The 21,556-nt window shown below is 38.9% G+C and overlaps 4 protein-coding genes across 4 annotated transcripts; 3 read left to right on the top strand and 1 right to left on the bottom strand.

Moving 5' to 3' along the window:
* The first annotated feature begins 1,476 nt into the window (after positions 1-1,476).
* Positions 1,477-5,775, top strand: LOC135599586 (GEM-like protein 1). Its single transcript, XM_065094086.1, has 4 exons — positions 1,477-1,969; positions 2,056-2,157; positions 3,759-4,033; positions 5,412-5,775. Exons 1-4 carry the CDS (start codon positions 1,651-1,653, stop codon positions 5,610-5,612), a joined length of 897 nt encoding a protein of 298 aa, XP_064950158.1. The 5' UTR covers positions 1,477-1,650; the 3' UTR covers positions 5,613-5,775.
* Positions 5,776-6,274: 499 nt separating this feature from the next.
* Positions 6,275-7,303, top strand: LOC135612677 (NAD(P)H-quinone oxidoreductase subunit S, chloroplastic-like). The gene has a single exon (XM_065109249.1). It carries the CDS (start codon positions 6,409-6,411, stop codon positions 7,123-7,125), a length of 717 nt encoding a protein of 238 aa, XP_064965321.1. The 5' UTR covers positions 6,275-6,408; the 3' UTR covers positions 7,126-7,303.
* A 1,087-nt stretch (positions 7,304-8,390) lies between these two features.
* LOC103976392 (NAC domain-containing protein 74-like) lies at positions 8,391-9,302 on the top strand. Its single transcript, XM_009391584.2, has one exon. The coding sequence runs from the start codon at positions 8,391-8,393 to the stop codon at positions 9,300-9,302; it is 912 nt and encodes a 303-aa protein (XP_009389859.2).
* A 1,448-nt stretch (positions 9,303-10,750) lies between these two features.
* Positions 10,751-19,968, bottom strand: LOC135599601 (novel plant SNARE 13-like). Its single transcript, XM_065094088.1, has 10 exons — positions 19,572-19,968; positions 16,750-16,842; positions 16,458-16,551; positions 16,336-16,373; positions 15,194-15,291; positions 13,544-13,623; positions 13,409-13,465; positions 11,891-11,983; positions 11,720-11,794; positions 10,751-11,164 (listed from the first exon to the last, which is right to left on the bottom strand). The coding sequence occupies exons 1-10, from the start codon at positions 19,646-19,648 to the stop codon at positions 11,057-11,059; spliced, it is 813 nt and encodes a 270-aa protein (XP_064950160.1). The 5' UTR covers positions 19,649-19,968; the 3' UTR covers positions 10,751-11,056.
* Between the last annotated feature and the right edge of the window lie 1,588 nt (positions 19,969-21,556).

Genomic DNA, 21,556 nt, shown 5'->3' with positions numbered 1-21,556 from the left:
ACAAGGTAATCAGATAAGGAATGAGAGAGAGAGAGAGAGAGAGAGAGAGAGAGATCGGGGATTGTTTTGTCGTGAAGCGAAGCTACGTGTTGGGGCTACAAATTATACTCTCCAAACTTCTCTATCTTCCTCAGTTGCCATCACGGACATGTATAACAGAAGTGGAAGAGACAACAGTATACGTATGGTTTTGGTTACAGTTCATGCACGTACGTATGTTGCTTGATTAGCTGAAATGTACACACAAATCATTATTGCATGCACAAGAGATAGAGATAGCACAATCTCTCTCTCTCTCTCTCTCTCTCTCTCTCATGAAATTAACATCTAAGCAAGTGGTTTTCATGGGGAGCTACGTAAGTACTGGTCGAGTCATATATATAACATTATATTCCCGTGGTTGGTGAAGCTGTGTCTTACAATCTTGGGAATGTGGTTCCCAAGTCATTCTTCATTGCTACGTGACCCCCTTTCCTTACAAAAATAATAAAATAATAAAATAAAACTTACTCTCTTGTTTCACTCTTTCACATGTGGGTATGATTCTAGATATCACACTACCTTTTTATTTTCTATTTTTATTTTATATATATTATATTAACTTTACATATATAATATTAGGATTTGAGCTTAAAATATCAAAGTCTTGTTTTTTGTTAGAACCATAAATGAGGCATTTGCAAATGTGCTTTGAGCATACCTGTAGAGAGTTCCATAGCCCTCTTGCTTTCATTTCTTTCTCACTCTTTGCCTAACTATGTTCTCTATGATCTAAAGAGGTGAACATAATTAAACGTTTAGGGAACAAAAACCAACAAAGAAGGAAAACTATCAAGTATCCATGAAAGAAGAAACATGATAGACAGATATTGGCAGGGATTCAAAAGGTTTTGTTTGATAACATTTTGATTGGGTAACTATGGACCCAAATGAGAATGAGTATTCTATAAATATTTTTGATTAAATATTAAAAAATAAGAAGATGCATGATTTAAACTCAAAACCTCCTATGATGTCATATATAAGTTAGGAGGATACTAGTCTTAAGATTTAAACAAGACGAAAACACTCCGATATATTAGGGATAAACGTATGATTTGAACTATAGTAATCCTAAAAATTTATGTTGATAAAAAAATGATGCAAAAGGTGTGTGGAAGGTTGAATCTATCTTTTGTGATTGTTTTTATGAACATATTTACTTTAGAAAAATGTTCTGAATGTTCTCAAAATAATTGCATTGAGTAAATGGAAGAAATAATATGCAACTGTTGGTGGCCTCAGCATGTAAATAATATACATATAAGTGACCATCACGTCTCTAAGCACATTTGGACATAACATTATATTCGTCATCAGATTCAACCGCTTTCAACGTACGTCAGTCGAGACGCGAGGGCCCACCAAATACAGAGTACGTGGCAGGTTTCATTTGGTGTCTGTGGTCATGTATTGGATCCGCCGTGTGGAGGGGTGCGATGGCACGCCCGGTTTGCCTCGAACCCTCGTCGTACGGCAACTTCCAGATCCGACAGACGCCCACCGAATCCGGTGCTCCCGGATCGATCTCATTGACCCCGATCGAGTTGTCGCTTTCCTCGTCGCTTGCGGGAAGGAGGAGAATCGATTCGTTCGGGTGGTTGCTTGTTGATGGACCAGGGCAAGCTTGGAGATGGGGCGACGCCGGGGACTTGGGTGATGGGAACGCCGGTTGCGCCGCACGCCAATCCGGGCAACTGGCAGGGCGTCCCCGTCGATCACGTCACGTCGTCGTCTGCCGGGCCCTCGGCGGGGCACTGCCCTAGCAATACCAACCGCGCCATGCCTTCCGTCCCTGGTGCTTCCCACTTCCCCTCCTCGACGTACGGCGGCGGGACCGGCAACCCTTATGTGAACATTTCCCCTTTTCCTCACGGCAGCAACGCCAGTGGAAACCCTTATGTGAATGTTTCCCCTGTTCCTACCAAGAGTGTGTGGAATATCTTATCGGTGCTGTCTTTTTGTTTTGAGTCCTGTGGCTTCTTGAGTTTCGATTGTTTGGCTCCTTTGTTCCAGGCCCATCGGAGACAATCCTTAAGGTGCTTGGGCGGTGCGGGAAGAAATTGGAAGACACCACCAGAAAGGCAGGGGACGTCGCTGGCAATGTCTGGCACCATCGTATGCTTTTTTGCCCATTACATCCTGGTTTCCTGCATCAAGTACAATTTTTGCATGGTTCAAATCTCGAACATGTGTTACCTACCACTGGGGAATCACCAGAGTGACCAAATGTATCTTTTTACATGCATTTATATAGAGAAATTGTAGGGGTTAAATGATTTTGTTACTAGTTGACCAATAAGATCTGGTATCCAGAGGAGTTAAATGTCGATAAGCTACTTTCTTTTTGGAAAGTACATTTTGCCCTGGTAACAAATGATCTCATGAAGTTGTTGATGTTCTCATATCTATTCAATCTATAGCATAATTTCATACTTTCTATTGTTCAGCAGGAGATAGCATCTTTAATGTGTACTTATTTCAGTATCATGAGTGCATATTGAAGAAATCAAAACTTGCGGTATATGAGTTTAGTCAGCAGAGAGCTAGATTCTTGCGTAATGCATTTTTGCTAGATTAGGAGTATTTTGATTGACATCACAACAAAACCATGATACATGGTCATTCAAATAATAAGTGGTATCTTGACAAGATTAAACAAATGAAGTTGGAAATGGTATTTAATGAGTTATGTGGAAGCAGAAGAAGCTATTATCATATTGGTCGGAAATTTTACCCAGCTGATTAACTCGAGACAAATTAACTGATAAGCTAATGACTTACACTGCGGAAGACATAATTTTCTCACCTTCTTTGAGAAAAAAAAGGTGGACTTTGCATATCAACCTATTTCAGGAGAAATTATATGTTATATGGCCTGTCTATAGCGTTTGGAAGGGTCAAGAATAGCTTCACACTTGGTGTGAGTTTAAGATGACAAGTATTGGGTTTTCATGGCATGTATGTGCTGCTATCAGCGGATTGACTGTCCTAACTCTGGCAAGGAAATGAGTTGATTTCTCAATGTGGAACTCGACTGAGCTGAACTTACAAACAAATAATTAGTAAAGTTAGTTAAAGTATGTACCAAACCCAAAAATCAGTTAACTATATATTTAGCATGTCATTGCAAGGCTGGAATTCAGGTCTTAAACAAAGACAACAAATTTTCTGTTTAGTTGTATGGAACATATATTATCAGGTTCATTTGAGTTTATCAAATAATACTTAAGCATATTCATTTTGTTGGATCAACTAAGGAGGTCCTAGTACTAGTAGTTTCTCAATGTATTAACAATGTGATGATCACCTGATCTAGATATTATATATGGACTATGAAGCTCAAGACACATGTATGTGATAGCATTTTATTCAGGATTTGACAGCTTGACTCCTGTGGTTAATGTTTTTGATGGCTATTCATTTTAAGCTACAATATCTCAGAAAATCCAAATAATGACTACCTCTAGCTTCTTCCGTCATTCAGTTTGGTCCAGCACTCCTAGTGTTCCATTTTTTAAGCGCCTTTCAAGATAATAGGATATGAATTCTTTCCCATTTTAAGGCATTAAGATAAAGCAGTGATGTATAAAAACCACAAATTAAGACATATCTGGAACTTTTGCTTGCTATTTTGGGTTTTAGTTGGTAGAGATACTAGTTGAAAGTTCCCCAAGATATGGTCATTTGATTGTTCTCATATGCTTTTTGTTTGACAGTTAAAACCAGCCCCAATGTCACTGATGCAGCCTTGGCTAGGCTTGCACAAGGAACAAAAGTTCTTGCAGAAGGTGGGAATGAGAAGGTTTTCCAGCAAGCGTTTGGTATTTTTCCAGGAGAGCAGCTAAGGAAAGCATATGCCTGTTATCTCTCTACTTCAGCAGGTCCTGTGATAGGAACACTGTATTTATCCACAGCCAGGATTGCATTTTGCAGTGATAATCCTCTTTGTACTAATTTCTCCAATGCTCAACAAGAGTGGGCATATTATAAGGTGCGTCTCTAATCTACATAATTTATTTGTTTTGCAGTACAGTGTGTCTATAATGTTCAGATGTCTCACATGATAATAGAAAGATGATGTGATTATTATTGTTTACGGAATGTTTTGTTTTGAACAGTCATAGCTGCGAACTGTAAGATATAAACAATAATTTACTCAAATTGGCATAGGTTAACCACCTAATGAATATATGAAGATGCCTAATTTATGTTCAGTAAAAAGTAACTTTTAATTAAACTAATGCAATGGATTGTGATCAAGATGCAAATATGCTGAATTCTAGGTAGAATATAGTGTGGCAATCAACTAAAGCTTGCAAAATTATCCACACTAGAATATCAAGCTCTGAAGAAATAATCGAGCAATGATGATACACAAGCTTCACAATAAACCTAGGAGGCAAGGATAAGTTTACTGTATTCTAGAAAATGCCAATCTATAGATCACACATGAGCTAGGGCTCAAGCCCTGGTGTGTTTTGGTTACAGGACAGAACTGTTATCTCATAGGAAAACCAGTAGTATGAATCTAGTAAATTTTTGACTTCTATAAACCCCAGATGAGCTAGGGTTGGATCTCTCGTGTTCAGGGAAGGATTTTGGAACGTTGTTGTAGGCCTGTAGGGGAATGGCAAGCGATTATTGTGGAACATTTAAATGAAATTGTCAATTTCATAGTAGGGATGCTGGTACATTTTTCATCTTGTTTAAGATGCTTGTGATGCGTATTTGTGAGGGCTATTTGCTAAGGCACTAATATTTGTTGGATTTTTTGGGGGTCAAAAAGCAGTTTTCCCCCCTTTTACAATGACCAAAGGTTGCCGGGGATGCAACAGAGGTATTGTAGCAGTTGGGATTGAATTCTCTCAGTTTCTTTTTAGTTTGCTGGGAGCTGGGTTGGGTTTTTACCAACCATTCTGGGTTGGTAAAACCAACAGAGTATTGAAGTTTCTTGGAGCTATTTACAGTTTCCTATTATCAAATTCCTTGGCAAACACCTAGCTAGTTAGAGTCCTAGTCCTTTTTTCACTAAGTTCAACCTGGGCCGATTGCTAAATTGGATATATTCTGAAACTAAAACTTCACCAGATGATACCAATTTAGTTTTCCCCTGATTGGTAGCTCCATCGCGTGCGGATGGCTATTTTACCAATGAGGGAGTGTCCTTTTCACTCTTCTTCCACCATTCTACATGCAAATATTTCTGACAAATAAAATATCACAAGGTTGAAAAAACCATCAGGTTCTTTAGACAGCAGCATCTAATAGTATATAACTTTTTTTTCTGGATTTGTTCAGTCACAATTGAGCTCTGATTTTTTAACCTCTGTTGCTGATTTCTTAAAATTTCAAATTTCATGAACTTGCAGATTGCTGTGCCTCTGGATCAGCTGAGGGCAGTCAATCCTTCTGCTAACTCCAGGAACCCTTCAGAGAAATACATTCAAATCATCACCATGGACAACCATGAATTCTGGTTCATGGGATTTGTATCATATGACAAAGCTCTCAAGAATCTTAGGGAGGCCCTACACTTCAGTCCCCATGGTTCTTACCAGCCCAACTTCTAGTACCAGTTAGATCTTTCAGCACACTTTAATTCAATCTGGCTGGCCTGAGTTGTAAATGCTGCAAAATCTGTAGCTTGCAGTGGGAGATGTTGGAACATGAACAGTTGTATAACAATGTGCTGCAAATTAAATAAGTTTGCATCAATATGAAACATTATATAAACTGAGGTGCAGTGTCTGAGCGCAGAGACGAAGATGATGGTTCTCAATTCTTCGTCTCTTTTGCATATGTTGGACATGTATGATCCTGATGGGTTGCGTGGATAAATTTTTAGTATTATTTATCTCACCATTTTTGACATGGCTGTCCTAAAAAAATAAGCTACTTGTCGTTATAAATTTTGGTGCAATATATATTTTCCTCTAAATATCTAAATATTAAAATCCTCTACCTATTGTCATGATTAGTATTAACTGATTCGAGTTAACAGACCGAAAAGATCCTTCGTGTTCTTTCATCGTAATTATTGTTTAAAGCATATATAAAATATTGATATATAATTTTTAAGTTCTGAATGGTATGTAGTAAACATAAATTTGAAATTATAAATGTCAAAATAATTTACTCTCTTGTGATATTTGTAATGATAATAGTAATAATATATGTGATTTTGCTCCCTATAAAAGGGGCATATCTGAATTATGATCATTATCTGCTCCGCTTTCATCATTCATGTGCATGTCACGTGATTGGTGATTTGTGGTGTCCAGGCCTCGTGCGACCCGTCTGGCGGTGGTGTTGTCCCTCCACCTGCTGCCTTCCTCACTTGGAACGATTGTTCCATCGAATCCATCCATGGCGGCGCTGATTCCTATCTACACTACCCAAAATCCTCGTCTCCTCTTCCTCCGATCTTGCAACTCCACCTTCGTCCGCGGAACCACCACCATTTCTACCTCTCCCAACCCCCCTCTCCGCTCCGCCCCGGCCGCCCTCGCTCCCTCCGCCAAATTCGACCTCTCCGAGCTCCTGGGAGGCCGCGGCCTCTGCAGCGGAGAGCAGGGCATAAAAAAGGAGCTCCAACGATCCCCCGCAGAAGCCCCTCCTCCGCCTCCCCTCTCTTCTCCTCCTCCTACGACCGCTCCTATTTCGGCACTGGGCACCGGCGATGACGCCTTCGAGAAGGAGCTCGCCGGCCTCACCGGTGGCTTTCCCGGCGGCGAGAAGGGCCTCAAGAAGTTCATAGAGCGGAACCCCCCTCCCCCCAAGCAGAGGCCCGCCGGCGAGGACCTGGCCACGGTGCTGTCCGGGCCGAAGCCGAACCCGCCCGTGCTGCCGCTCTTCTTGCCGGGGATGATCGTCATCGTCAAGAACCCCAAGAGCCCGTTCTACATGTACAGCGGGGTCGTGCAGAGGGTCACCGACGGGAAGGCCGGGGTGCTCTTCGAGGGTGGGAATTGGGACAAGCTCCTCACTTTCGACCTCAGCGAGCTCGAGCAGAGGGAGAAGGGCCCGCCCATGGTGAATCCCAAGTCCGCCATGCTCGAATCCATCGTTCAGAAGTTGGGATGAGAGGGGTCCCTCCATTTCATCATTTGTGAAACCCCACATGAATCTGGCATGTCATCTCTATCGACCATTCCATAAATCTACTTGAAACTCTCCGTCTGCTATTGTTGTAAGAGGTAGTGGATCGAATTGACATTGAAGCTTCATCTAATAGATTGCTTTGATGGTTGTGAAAATTTCAGCTGTTTGACTGTTAATTGATACGAGTGATAATTGCTGTGAAACAAAATAAACTATAATATGTTAGCTTCAGATTAGTTTGATTCAACTCGATGTATCCTCTGGTGACACTAACTGTGTCATTCATTTGATCCTATAAACATGACAGCTTCCATTGCCTGGCTCTTAAATCCTAGCTTCAGATCATGCACTGTAATAACTCTCTTCTTTCAGTGCATGATCTACAACACTAGCACACAGTAATTTTGAGTCCTAATCAAACTCTATTAAAAATTTAAATATATTTTTATTAGATTCGTAATCTTTGTCGTTCGAGATAGAGGACGATTGTTCGAGAGATAAGTTTTCCGACTCTCTAATCTTTTTTATTATTAAGGGATGCGAGTTATCGAACCGGATAGAACGTAGAGTTAAGAACTCGAGCAAGAACTAGCACATATTCGTGACAGTCAAATTAAAATGTGATGAACCACAACTACATAAATATGTATGTAGCTCTTTCCAATGATTACTACATGCTGTTTTCAGGGTCTGAAACTTTCTGGATAGTGAAGCTGGAAGGTTTTTGTTGAGTCTTGGAGATGCTCAGAAGGATTTGGTCCGAGAAGCTAATAAACACGGATCGAAGGAACTGAGAAAGAAAATGTTATGATCCGAGGAGACACATCACGGAAGAGCAATATGCAAACATCCCTGCGATTACAAAAGGCTGTCAAACAAGCCGCATTTGGGTCATAGGATTTGAATGGTCTAAGCCTTGTCCGAGGAGGAGAGGAAATGCTACTCTACTTATAAGCACGGTGAAGAACAAAAACTGAATATAATAAATATAAATAATACAGGGTGTTTCCTAATTGGATTACCCTCTCCTATCTCTACTAAGCACAATATAACGTAATTTTTGTTCCCTATGTAAAGCAGGAAACTATGGTGTTTCCTAATTGGATTGGCGCCCTCACACCCCCCTCCTCTCTATATATATGATGTCGCCGACGGCGACGCCACTTTTCTTCAGTCTGGCCACTCTCCTCCTTTCGCCTTCTCGGTTCTCTTCTTTCTCCTTCTTCGTTCCCTTTCCTTCGGCGGCAATGGCGTTGGTAAACACCAACGATGGCGGAGACGAGACATGGAGGTGGGCGGGATGCAAGTTTACCCCGACCGACGCAGAACTGATCGGCAATTGCCTCCTCAACAAGGTTCGCAATCTGCCGCTGCGAATCCCCCCCGGCTTTACCATTCCCGAGATGGAGGTGTACAAGAAAGCGCCCTGGGAATTGATGGTCCGATCCAGCTACCTTCCCACGGGTGTGTCCTACTGCTTCGTCCGCGTGCCCCGCTCCAAAGCCAGCGACAATAGGCTGAATCGGAAGACGCGCGGTGGAAGCTGGGTCGCCAACGGGAAGCCCCGCGACATACCGCTTCGATATAGGGGGGCGGCGATCGCCGGGACTCGGAGGAGTCTCAAATTCTTCAAGGACAACGATGATCCGAGAAAGAAGAACAAGAAGGACAGCAGCCTCGGTCTGAAGTGGATAATGCACGAGTACCGCCTCCACCCCGGCTTGTACGAGACGATCCCCTCCTACGCGACCGAGGAGATAATCCTGTGCCGAATCACGGACAAGCGGAGGGGAGCCGCAGACAAGAGCGACGGCGACAGCCTCCCAGCCAAGGCCCCGCCTGTGGCAGATAGCCAAGAAACGCCGGAGCCATGGATGGCGGAACCTTACACACACAGCATGGCAATTGCCGTTAGCACCGGAGCTATGAAAGTAGTGCCGTTGATGGCGGCGGCACCTGCGATCCAGGATGTCTTTGGCAGATGTATTCACGAGGGTCTCCCTGCGGTGCCAGAAACGTGGACATTCGATGATATTTTTGGATTTCTTGACGACCTCGAGCTCGCAGCCGAGGACACACCTACAGCGGCGACGACGGTAGCTCCACCTACTACGAAGCCGTGGATGACGGCACCACCCAAGACCCAGGACGACGACTGATGCATCGCACTGCAGTGGAAGAAGCGTGGACTTGGATAAAGAGAATGGAAGCACGTATGGAAGGCTGTAGTAACTAAGAGAAACTGGAGTTGTCACCAATTTGTCTCCACAACATGTCCTCTATTATAAGTAGTATGAATCACTCGCTCGCTCGCTCTTATGGTCAATCTATAGTTCCATTCGAGTTGAAGCACAAATACGACTCAAAGGTATTTTTCCTGTATTGGACTCTTCTGTTCTATAGTGAGTAAATTTTGCTGGTTGGGTACACCATAATTTCAACTCAAATGGTCTTCCCGAGCTAATAAACATACACAACATATAAAATTATCAGCAACACCGTATAAACTTGTCCGAGGTATATGCAGCAACACACAACGAAGTTGGAACTATCAACTCTTGGAATGGCTACTTGTCTCTCCCTTATCCTGTCTGTGTATTTACTTCTCTGGCATCTAAATGCTAATTCTCTAGTATTGTCTGTCTCTCCTCTGTAATCATAGTTATTTAAACCTGCCCTTGAATACTTGTGTTCATCAGTCAGTCTCTAGCACTGACTATTAAGTGTAACTGTACATTAATTTCCCCGGTTAACATTTTAGATATTAGTATCATTTTATTGTATTATCATTGACTGCACTGCACTCTTTAGTCTGCTTTTGTGCTTTCTAGGTTAATGCAATTCAAACTTATCAGATTCTTGCACATTATTCATCCTTTTTGGCAGCTTAAGATTGCAATTTTTGGTTCCATCACTCATTCCATTTAGATATCGTTGAGCAGCCATTAGTCGTAGTGCGATCCTAAAATGTTAGAAGAAGGGGCTTCTTTTCTAATTAACAGTTTTGGTCGATCCTCATAGTTATATAAGAAATTCTGCAAAAGTATCTTTTTGTAGTCGATCAACTATTGTTTATACACCAAAATCATGGATGTCTTAATCAAGGCTGCAGAATACACGTAAATGGCGAACCTCTTCAGAAACTGTTCATGGCTGTCGATGTTGACCTTAAGAACATCAAGACAGAGCAAGCAAAATTTTGGACAAAATTTTAAAGAGGTCCTGAAATGCATCGGGTTTTTTCTTTTCTACTGGACAAAATTTGCAGTAATATTGGCAATTGTAATCTGTGTTTTGTCGAAGAGATATAATACCTGTGTGTGTGTTGCGGTTTATAAGTTGGGACTCATGATGACATATTGTAATTGGGTCCTCCATTTTGTCTTGGAACATGATGCTCTGGACAATCCATCAAAATATTTCCATGCACAACATAAAGATACCTTTTTCTTTATTTTCTTTCCTCCTCCCAAGCCATGCTCGGAATCAACTAGATTTAAGACGTCGAGCCAGATTACAAGAAAAACACTAGAATGAAAGAAATGACATTAATTACTCCTGACACAATGCCAAAAACAATAGTTGAAAAACTCAAAACATGCTGCGGTTTGAGAGAATGAACCATGGAATTCCGATATTGGGGGAAAATGATACAACAAAAGAGCGCACATCATACACTGTGACGAGAGTGTCTAACATGCTGTGAATCCAAACACATGGATTCTAACATCTAGGGTCTTCAGGAGTACACCAAACAAACAAACAGGGAATGAAATCATATACAAAAATCTTACAGATACATGATGGATCATCAGATTCGATTCTTGGAGATTCGCATCTTCTGACAACTTCTTTCAACTCGGTCGGAAAGAGAGTAGACAAGCGGGCTCGGGTTCTTCCTCAAATGTCAAAGTTATCCTAAACTCCCAAAGGCTTCTGCTGACAGCAATCTCCTTGCAGTGGGAGCAGGTGGTGCCAGGCCAGGTATATCTCTGATGTTCTTATTATTTGGGTTCACAACCTACAGTTTCACATACATAAACACAAGAACGGTAGTTAGAAATTCCTTCTAGTGCATAAAGTGGAGCACCAGAACTAGCCATGATAAATAATGGACCTCTAAGCAAGGGTTTGTGATTCTTGTCTGAGTTTGCGGGTTCTAAAATTTTACAATAAGCCACGGTGTTGAAATTACTTCACCTTATGAAAGAATTAGGTGTCTTGCACGACAGCCATTAAAGATCAGCTTAGCTCCTTGACCAAAGCATTTAAAATTTAGAGATAATCAACCGATGTTTGAAATCATGGATGAAGATCCTTTCTGAGTAAATCCGCTGAAACATTGCACTAGCAAATTGGCAGTGTGCACAATCTTACATGTTATATACTACACAGACTTGTTTGGTTTTCAGTTGAAACTCTCTCTTGGTACTGAATGGTAAGTTTTCATGTAGTAAAATTTATTATCTAAGATCATAATAATCTTTGAACTAGATAAATGAAGCTCCAGATTGACAAAAATTGAACCAGAAAAATCATGACAACCACTAGACCAAACAAAGAAAAGAGGGAGTACCTTCACGATGATGATTGCAATTACACCACAAACAATCAGAAATAGGAAAAACATGATGCACTTGTCAGTGGCAACCTGAAAAAAAAAGTTTTGGCTTTCAGAATATTTTTATTAGAAGATATACTGGAAATTTTGAACAAAGAAATGGTGGTGTTATGACTATGGAATAACCTGCCGACCAATCTCTTTCACCAGCTGAGTAGCCTTCTTGATAGAAAATTGAATAGTATCCAGCTCATTGACAATCCGACCCATTTGATCAGTCTGCATAATTAGACAATAACTACATGCTGTAAAACTTGAGGCATCATTTACTAATCTGTTTTCCAGCTTTTGACCAAATGCACCTAGACTGTTAAAGAATCCAAGACATAACAAGGCAACTTACTTTGGCCAAAGCTGTAAAAGCACATTTCTAAGATCCTGATGAAACTCTACCAATATAGCCATGATAAATGAAAATGATTTCCATTTGCAAGGTGACAAATATATTTAATTGAAAAACCATGGAGAGAGAAGTTTAAAGTCCTGCTGCACACAATGTACTAGTTCTGCAGCTTAAATCCAAAGCACGGAAGCCTGGCGTGACAATCTATTAAATAAGAAAAGTATATCATCATCCTAGAAGACCTTGAGTGCATTTAAGATCTCAATAAATGAATCGAACAGAAAGGACTATACAAGTTAGATTCTAAGCAGAAGTTAGAAAGTAAGCTTGAGAAGAGTAAAAGAGTTCATGGATAAGATTATCTCAAAGACTACCAGAAAAGAGTTAGACAATCTGACATCAGCAATCCATTTTCTTTAACAAATTTATCATACATAACACAATTTCAGCAGTCATAGGTTTTACCTAATGCAAAGATTTAATCCTGGTTGGGCCTGTGGCTTTTTGACTATTGGAATTTCCATAATATCTAATAGCTTCGATTCATTGTTTTATCAATATAACTAGAATCAAACTGAGCAATTGCCTGATGCAAATGTTTGGTTCGGGTATGGGTTTCCAAATCCTATTCTTGTGGGATTTCAAATAGCTTAGTGACATCTTGCAGTCTTCCATACCATAGTGTGGGAAGAGAGACAAGAGACTTACAGAATGAAAAACTGCAAGAGAATATTTCCTGAATGGAATGCAATCAAACTATTTGGTTTTCAGCAAGTTTCAATAGAAATTAGATGAAATCATTAGCACCAACTGAAGGTGCCTGAAACTGGCCAAAATCACTCAAAATCAACCAGAACTAACCAACCTTGACCAGAAATAATTGGTTAAATATGTTGGAAAGCCAGATTGGTGAACTTAACCATTGACATTGGTTGAGACTATATTGAAAAGTAATGATTTTGAAGAAAGTTAAAATCATCATCTGAAGATCAGATAACAAACTTGACTGCTACATGGAACTCCAAACAAAGTAACCGCTCCACTCCCTTGTTCGATATGAAGTCAATGAAGACTCTTAACACCTAAATAAAATATATTTACCTGCAATGATTAGACTAGCCACTTTCCATACATTTCAACTTAAATCGGATTTTAAATATTTGAAAAAGCTTTGTAGAAAGTATGCCAAAGTAAAGGCCAAAGTATAACAAAAACATAAACTAATTCTAGGGACTTCCCTTAGTGCATTGTGTAAATGAAACCAACGTTCACTTAAATAGGAAGACAGATATACAACTTACTTGTTGCTTAAGATTTGCAGCAGTTTGAGTTCCTACTTCAATAGTTTGCTCAACGACCTATCATAACAATGTTCAATCTGAGAAGTGAAAGAAGCATTAAGTATAACAAAGAAATTTTGCACGTCAATGCCACACCATTTTTGAGCGTTGAATAGCTTGGTCAGTCTCATCCATCTGCTTCGTTCCAGCATCTATAAGCTCTTGATTAGACATATCTGCACAATCACAGAGTACTAAGAACCTAATAGGAAAGACAATTGTATGGTAAAATTTCAAAGAATGAATGAGAGATGATTAAAGAACCTGTTGCTTTAAACCATATATCAGAGAAGTGCCAACAGAAAATTACTTTACTACTCTTTAGTGCAAACTGTAAATTTTGGGCAGAGCCATGCCACACTTATGTACCAGCATTAGATATTTCAACCAGGCATATCAGACCTGAATTTACAACATAGTCTCTTTGATTGAAACAACATGCACAAGCATTCGACTAATCATGTCTTAGATTCAATGGGATGTGTACAATAGAAAAAAGGTGTTCCTTATCAAAACCTCTCGCACAAATCTGATTTCACATTACATGGATCTGGAAACAGTGTATTTTGCTGTTTCAATGCAGTCAATAAACAAAAATAAATGTAGTATCATTCACAGTAATTATAACTGATAATAGCAGAAGTTTTATAGAACAAGAAGGAAGTACCAACAGCTATTAGGGATTTAAAGAATTAAAATTTAAAAAGTGTTATCACAATAAAATTATAATGAAAGTTATTTTTAGCCTAAAATAATAAATCCTTAACTAATGTCAGTGGGACTTCTGGCACATCTTTATCTGATTGGAAAAGTTTATTTTGATAATCCTATGGCTGCTTTTACCTGCATCATTTTTGGACTTTCTCCACAACCACCATAGTTGCTTGGTGTTTTAGTTAACATCCAACAATGTAGACCGACCAATATTACTGAGACTTATGTTAACCAACCATTTCTGTAACTCAGTTCCAAAATGCTAAAATTTCCATTTTCACGAACCTAAAGCATGTGGATCATACATTAAAATTTTAAAGTTTCTGTTCCATAATGCATTTATGCATCTTTTTTTTTTGTCAGTTCTGCTCAATGACTTACTGTTACTACTCTGCAAAACACTTTGAGCAGTTATTTTCTTCCCCCAATAACATAAAAGTGCATCCTTTTCCATAAGACCAAAACAAAACTAGATGACTGAGCTATATGCTTTCACCAAAAAAAAAAAAGTCTTGTATCTAATCTACATTCTCTTTGGTTAACAGATCATTGCAAGTTGTTAATTCCAAGTGACGTTGTGACCTTTTCTGAAGATCAGATTACAATGAGAAACAGTCATCACTATGTTGCCATAATTGTAGAAGCAAGCATATAAATGAGCCCTTGCAATATACTGGAACCAACTCAAAGGTCATGATGATTAATGTATAAGGCCAAGCCTTTTAAAAAATGATGCTTCTGAAAGTCCTTTCTCACTACATCTACACAGCTCCTGCAGTCTTCTGCTTCCAGTGTAATCTTCTGCTGGATATTAACTACACCAAACAGCTCTCTAGCATATATTTCTTTGATGGTGTTTATCCTGTTTCCCTTCTTTCTGGTGCTCCAATCATTTGGTTACTAAAAGTTTAAATTGTATCATGGCCATTTTGTATGTCTTGGTAGCTAAAACCAATGAATGAGTCTTTAGGATAGAGATACCCTAAAATATAAGATATAGTAAATGGTGAAAAAATACCACTAAAATATTACCTGATGCCATCTTAACATTGTCCTCAGCTACAGGGTCACTACCTCCAGCACCCATATCAAAGAGTTCAACTCGTTTATTGCCAAGGCTACTTTGATATCTGATGGACACAAATTAAAATGAGAAAGTCTGACTAAAAAAAAAAAAAATCTAATCTCAAGTTGGATCCAATTATGAGAAAACAGATAGAACAGCAAGTATAAATAAAATAAAATTTCCAAATAACTAAAAAAATGAAAAAATAATATGTTGCGAAAGAACACATAATTAGGGAATTGAAATTAATCAAGAATGGTATCAAGGAAAACCTTCTTCATGCTGCGTTCACACATAGAGAACTAAAATATTTCTTAAAACACCATTAAAAGTCACAAAAAAAACTTCATATACATATAGCATAAGATCAGTTTTCCTGTACGCCAAACTTACAACTGGAAATGGCATGAAAGCTTCTTCTAGCTGCATTCATATGTTTGTCTCATCCGACAACAGCAAGTTAAGGTGACTGTTCTTATGAAGCCCTGATGTGGCCATATTTTGCATCTGGACTATAACATGACCTACTTGCTTTGTTCCTTTAATATGACATATAATCATCCGAACAACTGAATTACATTTAATAGATATCCTAAATTGCTCCTTGAACAAGCTACACTGAACAGTTCCAACTACTAATCCACAAAGGCACAAACTAATCTAGTGAAGCACTATATAGAGCAATATCTACCACTCCAACTTCATGAACCTGCAGCCTCAAATCTGATCCAAGGTACGGTATGTATGATCACATGAGTACATCAAAAATTATGAGAGTAACTGTTCCTAGGAAAAAATACATGCACAAATTGTCTATTTAGAATTCAAATATAAAGTAGTTGGTGAAAGGCAAAAAAAAAATTTCCTTGTTTTAAAAGTTTGTTCCTCAGAAGAAGGCATGAATGGATGTCATCTTATTTAGAAAACAGAAAGTCATGATTACAGGCCCTAGCTAAAAACTTGGTTAGAATGCATTTGCAGCTAGAGAATAATATAAACAAATGAGATAAATTCATAATTCAAAGATGCATCAATTTGTGGAATAGGCTACTAATATGTAGTAACAACTGTAATTAGATGATGAATGGAATAACTAACCAAGACCTACGTTTTTCTCAAGGCTACATATGAGTTCAGCTCCTTGATCTGTAATAAGACAAAGACGACTCACTAAGAAAAAGATAATGAAAGAATGGCACAATGTGAAAGAGCAAATGAAAAGTTACCAACCATCGTCTGCTTCTTCTCATTGAGTTGTTTATTAACATCAGGAGCATGCCGACTCTCCTGATCCTTAATTTCTCGATCAAACTCTTTAATTAACCTGTAAAAGGCAATTTTTGAAACAATCTAAATTACATATGGGATTCCACATTTTTGGAACTGGTTGCATGTGAAGTATAAATTGTCAGTATAACAAATTGCTCAGATAAGTTAAGCTACTATAGTATCCAAATTATAAAAGATATACAATGGTTGAAACTTGAAACAATGAGACTGAAAGAAATGTCACTTGACCTACCGCTTACATTCTCTCATCTTCCCAGTGAGCTCCTCCAACTGCTTAGACTGTCTGTTTGAATCTTTAATCTTATCCAGCTTCTGAAATCCATTTCTGCAGAGATACATAGGAACGATAAAAGTCAGTTTTCAACGATGTATAGAACATGTGATTCCAAGATTTTTCCATGTACTACTACTAGAGAGGAATGAGTATCACACACTCAATGATTCTGTGTTTGATGCAAAGGCCATAGTAAAATGAATCGTATAACACAAAAATGGACTGAAGGTCGCATGATACTTGTGAATCGAGTTGCAGAAGAAAAAAAAGCAAATGTAACAATTTTTTTGTCAAAGAGAACATATAAAACTTCACAAGGTTATAAGGACAAAACTGTAAGGATGAGAATGAAAACTATTGCTAATGCATTCTCACAGTGACATCAACAACTATCAAGTAAGTAAAAAAAATTGTCCTCCAAATCAACTGATAATTCTCCACCAGTTTCTCAACTCAGTCATGAATCTTTTCCAATATGTAAGAACTAAAAAAATCATTTGTATGATATAAGCTTACAAGTAGATTCTGGTGTTTGCATCCTAGGATTTGGGTTAACAAACTAACCAGATAATTATCTGAATATTTCCCTAACATAATTTGAATTCTTCCAACTTTGTTGAAATCACAGACAACTATGTGTGGTGAAACTACCTAATATAAATGTAATATGTTGACAAATGCATAGGTAATTCTACTCCTAAAACATTCCAAGTTATGAAAAAAAAAGTCATGGATATATGGCATGCGTAATTATGCGTCGGACAAACATGGCTTAGAAAGCTCTATAAAAATTAAGCAAGTTACAAAATTTACTCCCAAGCTCTCCTAGTTCTCGTACTCCATCATGCATCTCATTAACATTTTCAAGTCATTCTCCACCAGAGAACGCTATCATAGCCAACAAACTATATTATAACCACAAGTAGAAGTGTAGAACATATCAAGTTGATAACGATCAACATACAATTTTCCACTATATTTACCAGCTTCTTGCATTTAATTAGAAAAACGTACATACTATAAATATGATTGTTTATTCCTCGCCAATCACCATTATAGCATTAAACACCAAATTCTTATGATGCCATTGAATAAGTATCTCCAGTCACTTCATACACATTTGCAACTCTACTTCAAATTGGCTCATCAATCATATATTCCGACATTATGGTCTAGTGATGGTTTCAGGTTTGAAAATCTCCTCCTCTGTTTGGTTAGATCTTAGAAGCCCATTTTATATACCACACCAAATATATCAAGATTATCTTCGAACCTTCACTATACCTTTTGCTCTTACCATATCATATTCCAAATACATATAGGATTGAAATTTCATACCGTACTGGTGTACCAAGCTTTGCTCGGTACAATACGACATATTGAGGCGACATCGTCGAGGCTGCATACGCATTTTATAAAATATTATATATATATATATATATATATATATATATATATATATATATATATATATATATATATATAATATTTTATAAAATGCGTATGCAGCCTCGACGATGTCGCCTCCTCCTCTTCTCCTTGTCGCCTCGTCTACGACATTCGGCGAAGAAGGCAGCAAAGACGTCAAAGGCCGTAGACGAAGAACGCAGCAAAGAAGAAGGCTGCAGAGTCGCAGACGAGGCAATGAAGGAGACTACCTCTTATGCTGCTCTAGCCATCGCCTCCCCTAATCCCCGCGCCTCCAGATCCTCCTCTTTACGACTCTCCTCGTCGTTGCCTACTGGATTGGGATCGTCGAGGGAGGGCGACGTCGGATTGAGATCGAGAAAGGGCGTGGAAACAAATTCACGCCGAGGTTCTCCCGATTCTCCCTCTTCTTCTCCCTCTTTTTCAAACGCCCTCTCCTTCTTCCTTCTTCGACGCTTCACCCTAAGCCTCACCACAGCCAGGTTGATACCAGCCATTACCACCCGAAATAGCCCTGTATCGTCCGATACGGGGCTATATCGAGCGGACTGCCCGGTAGCAGGCGGTCCGCATAACGATTCACAGGTAGACCGGTACGGGCAGTACGATTCGAAATCACAAACCTTGGTCCAAATCCTATTTTTCAATGTACATCACAATACATGAGGCATGCATTTAACATCGACTAAAACTGCATTATGAAAGAAAGAAACTTTTCTTAAAAGCTGACAATTTACTCAAGCACATATAAATAAATGTTATGGTGATACAACCAGATCAAAAATAGAGGAACAATTTCATTGAAGCACAAGGAAAAAACAAAGATATACATTCTCCACAAGATTTACTAGTTTCTTACAAATAGAAAGTTTACATACGTAGCAAAGTAAAATTCAACATTTATCTCCTCCCCATCAATCATCATTGGTGCATCCAAACACCAAGTTTCTTCTATGTCATGAAATTCCTACTCTGGTCACTTTGTACCCCATTGTAATTCTACTTTAGGACATTAATCTTTTGTTCCAACATTGCAATGGGTGATCTTTTCAGGCTCAGTGTTGCTTTCCTTTATTATTATTTCATTATGACCCTAGATTTTCGCTTTATAAGCCACACCTAACCGGAACATTATCTTTGAATTTTTATTGCCCATTTGGCTCTTATCATATTATCCCCAACTATATCTCTTCCAAAGCCTCCTTGTCAACATAAGCTTTTCGCGTCAGAACATGCAGCAACCAAAAATAATTCGTAGAACACAATAAAGACCAGATAAGGAAAGATGGGATTTTTATAAGAGATATAAAGCAGTCATACAACCAGGTCGCAGAAGCGAGAGATGAACTTACTCGAGAGCGCGGAAGATGTCCTGGATTTCGCCATCAATCTGCTCCAGCTCCGCGCTCATAGGCATGTCGCTCGCCATTTCTCCCTACAAAGCAGATCGAATCTCCAGCAGCACGATCCCCCAAACCTTCCGGGTCTTTAGACCATCACCAAACCAAAGATAATCAAATTATCCGACTTCACCAGAGAGAAAGATCGGGTCGGGGAAAGGTACGAAAGGGTTGGGATGGAGAATTTCAAGAAAATCCCTAATCCTAACCCTCTCGAGAGAAAGGCTCTGCCGAGAAGAAACCCTAAAGACGAAAGAAGAAGAAGAAGAAAATGGGGGGCAGATTTCGAACCCAAATCAAATCGATCGCGATCTGGGGAAGAGAATTCCTCTTCGAATTTTCCTGATTTAATAATTATGTTAAAGCACTTCGATGTGCCATTATTTTTGGAGCGGAGGAAGGTTACCCGTAGCCTCGAGATCGTCTGATCGAGATCGAACGGTGGGCATGGCACCTTGAGAAAAGAGGCCTTCTAAAAATTACTTCTGCCCCCAAAACTACCGGTTTTATTATTGGAGGACATGTAGGTCCATGTGGATCCCACCGAAAATAAACCAGAAAGCAGATACGCGTACGAGTACGCTAATCGAGTAGCAAAATCAGCACTTTCCAAAAATCGGAGGATACCTTGCCCGATTTACGCCACGGCCTCGGGCATTCACGGTCTCCCACGCGGGTCCCACATTAAACCCTTGCGACGCCCAATTAAAGTGCGGTAACTACTTGGGGTAGCCAATTAAAGTCTAGAAATAAAAGAGATTGCTGCCATGAGGATCTACGGTGGGAGGTACGGGGTAATTAGCGGGCTAACCGGAGGCGGCGAAGGATAGGACAAGGGGAAGGGAGCGCACGTGCGGCAAAAGATGACGTACGTGACGATGCATGATATATATTTCGTTTTCCATTTTGAAATGTTTTAAACATTATGGTTTATTGTTGGATGGTTTATATATAGAAGAGTATAAACTTTGAATCTTGTTTACTCGGTATTATCAAGTTGCTAACGATGTATAATTTTGGTATGTATACATGTTGAATCAAGGGTAGTGGATTTGTAAAGTAACTACGGCAATATTTATTTGATATCTTCTCTTCTCCTACGTAAGTGCATCCAAGAATGTTTAACCCACTTCACTTGTGAACAATGAGATTTTATTAGAAATAAAATTATAATATAAAAATTAATATCAGATTGAAATTAAATATCTTAGATATAAGACATCAAAATATATATTTCTTAAATATGATAATTAATAGGATATTTCGAATATCACGCTCGATGATCGATAAAAAAAGATTAGATCCTTGAATAGGGACCTATTGTGAGATAAGAGAAGAGATCTCTATGATTTAGTATGTAGCTTTGTTTAACAAGTAACAAAAAGTGTAAAATTCAATCAAAGCTAATGTCTTATAAAGTTGACTTAGAAAAGAATCAAATAGAAATAAAATAATATAAAATTTAAACTAGTGATAGAAAATAGGGTTAGCAAGGCTTGTTATATCAAGCGAGTGGCAAATCTCTATTGAATCAAGAAATATCAAAAGTTTCATATTATGGAAAAATGATATAGAAGATGTAGTTATCTGAGAATGACACATTTAGCACTATCAATTAATTAGTGACACATGATTATTACCTCAATACTATATGGATGCTGTATCAATACCAAGTGACTATCACATCATCACCAAATGATAATACATCAGTGTCATGCAGTCGCCACCTCAGTGTCATATTATTATCGACATATGATTAATATGTGGTAGACACATGACCAACCTCTCAGCAACCACCTCTTGTAATCAACGTCGATCATAAGATTAACGGTCCAAATAGCAAACTATAAAAGGGCTCCTTAGTATGATCTTAGACGCTTTTTCTCAATATTGTTCAAGTCATTAGTCGAATCCTCCAAACACAACTAACTTAAGTA

The sequence above is a fragment of the Musa acuminata genome, chromosome BXJ1-2, assembly GCF_036884655.1.
Source record: "Musa acuminata AAA Group cultivar baxijiao chromosome BXJ1-2, Cavendish_Baxijiao_AAA, whole genome shotgun sequence".
In the NCBI taxonomy this organism is placed as follows: Eukaryota; Viridiplantae; Streptophyta; class Magnoliopsida; order Zingiberales; family Musaceae; genus Musa; species Musa acuminata.
The sequence above is the reverse complement of the archived record's forward strand: the minus strand, read 5'-3'. Positions and strand labels throughout refer to the sequence as shown.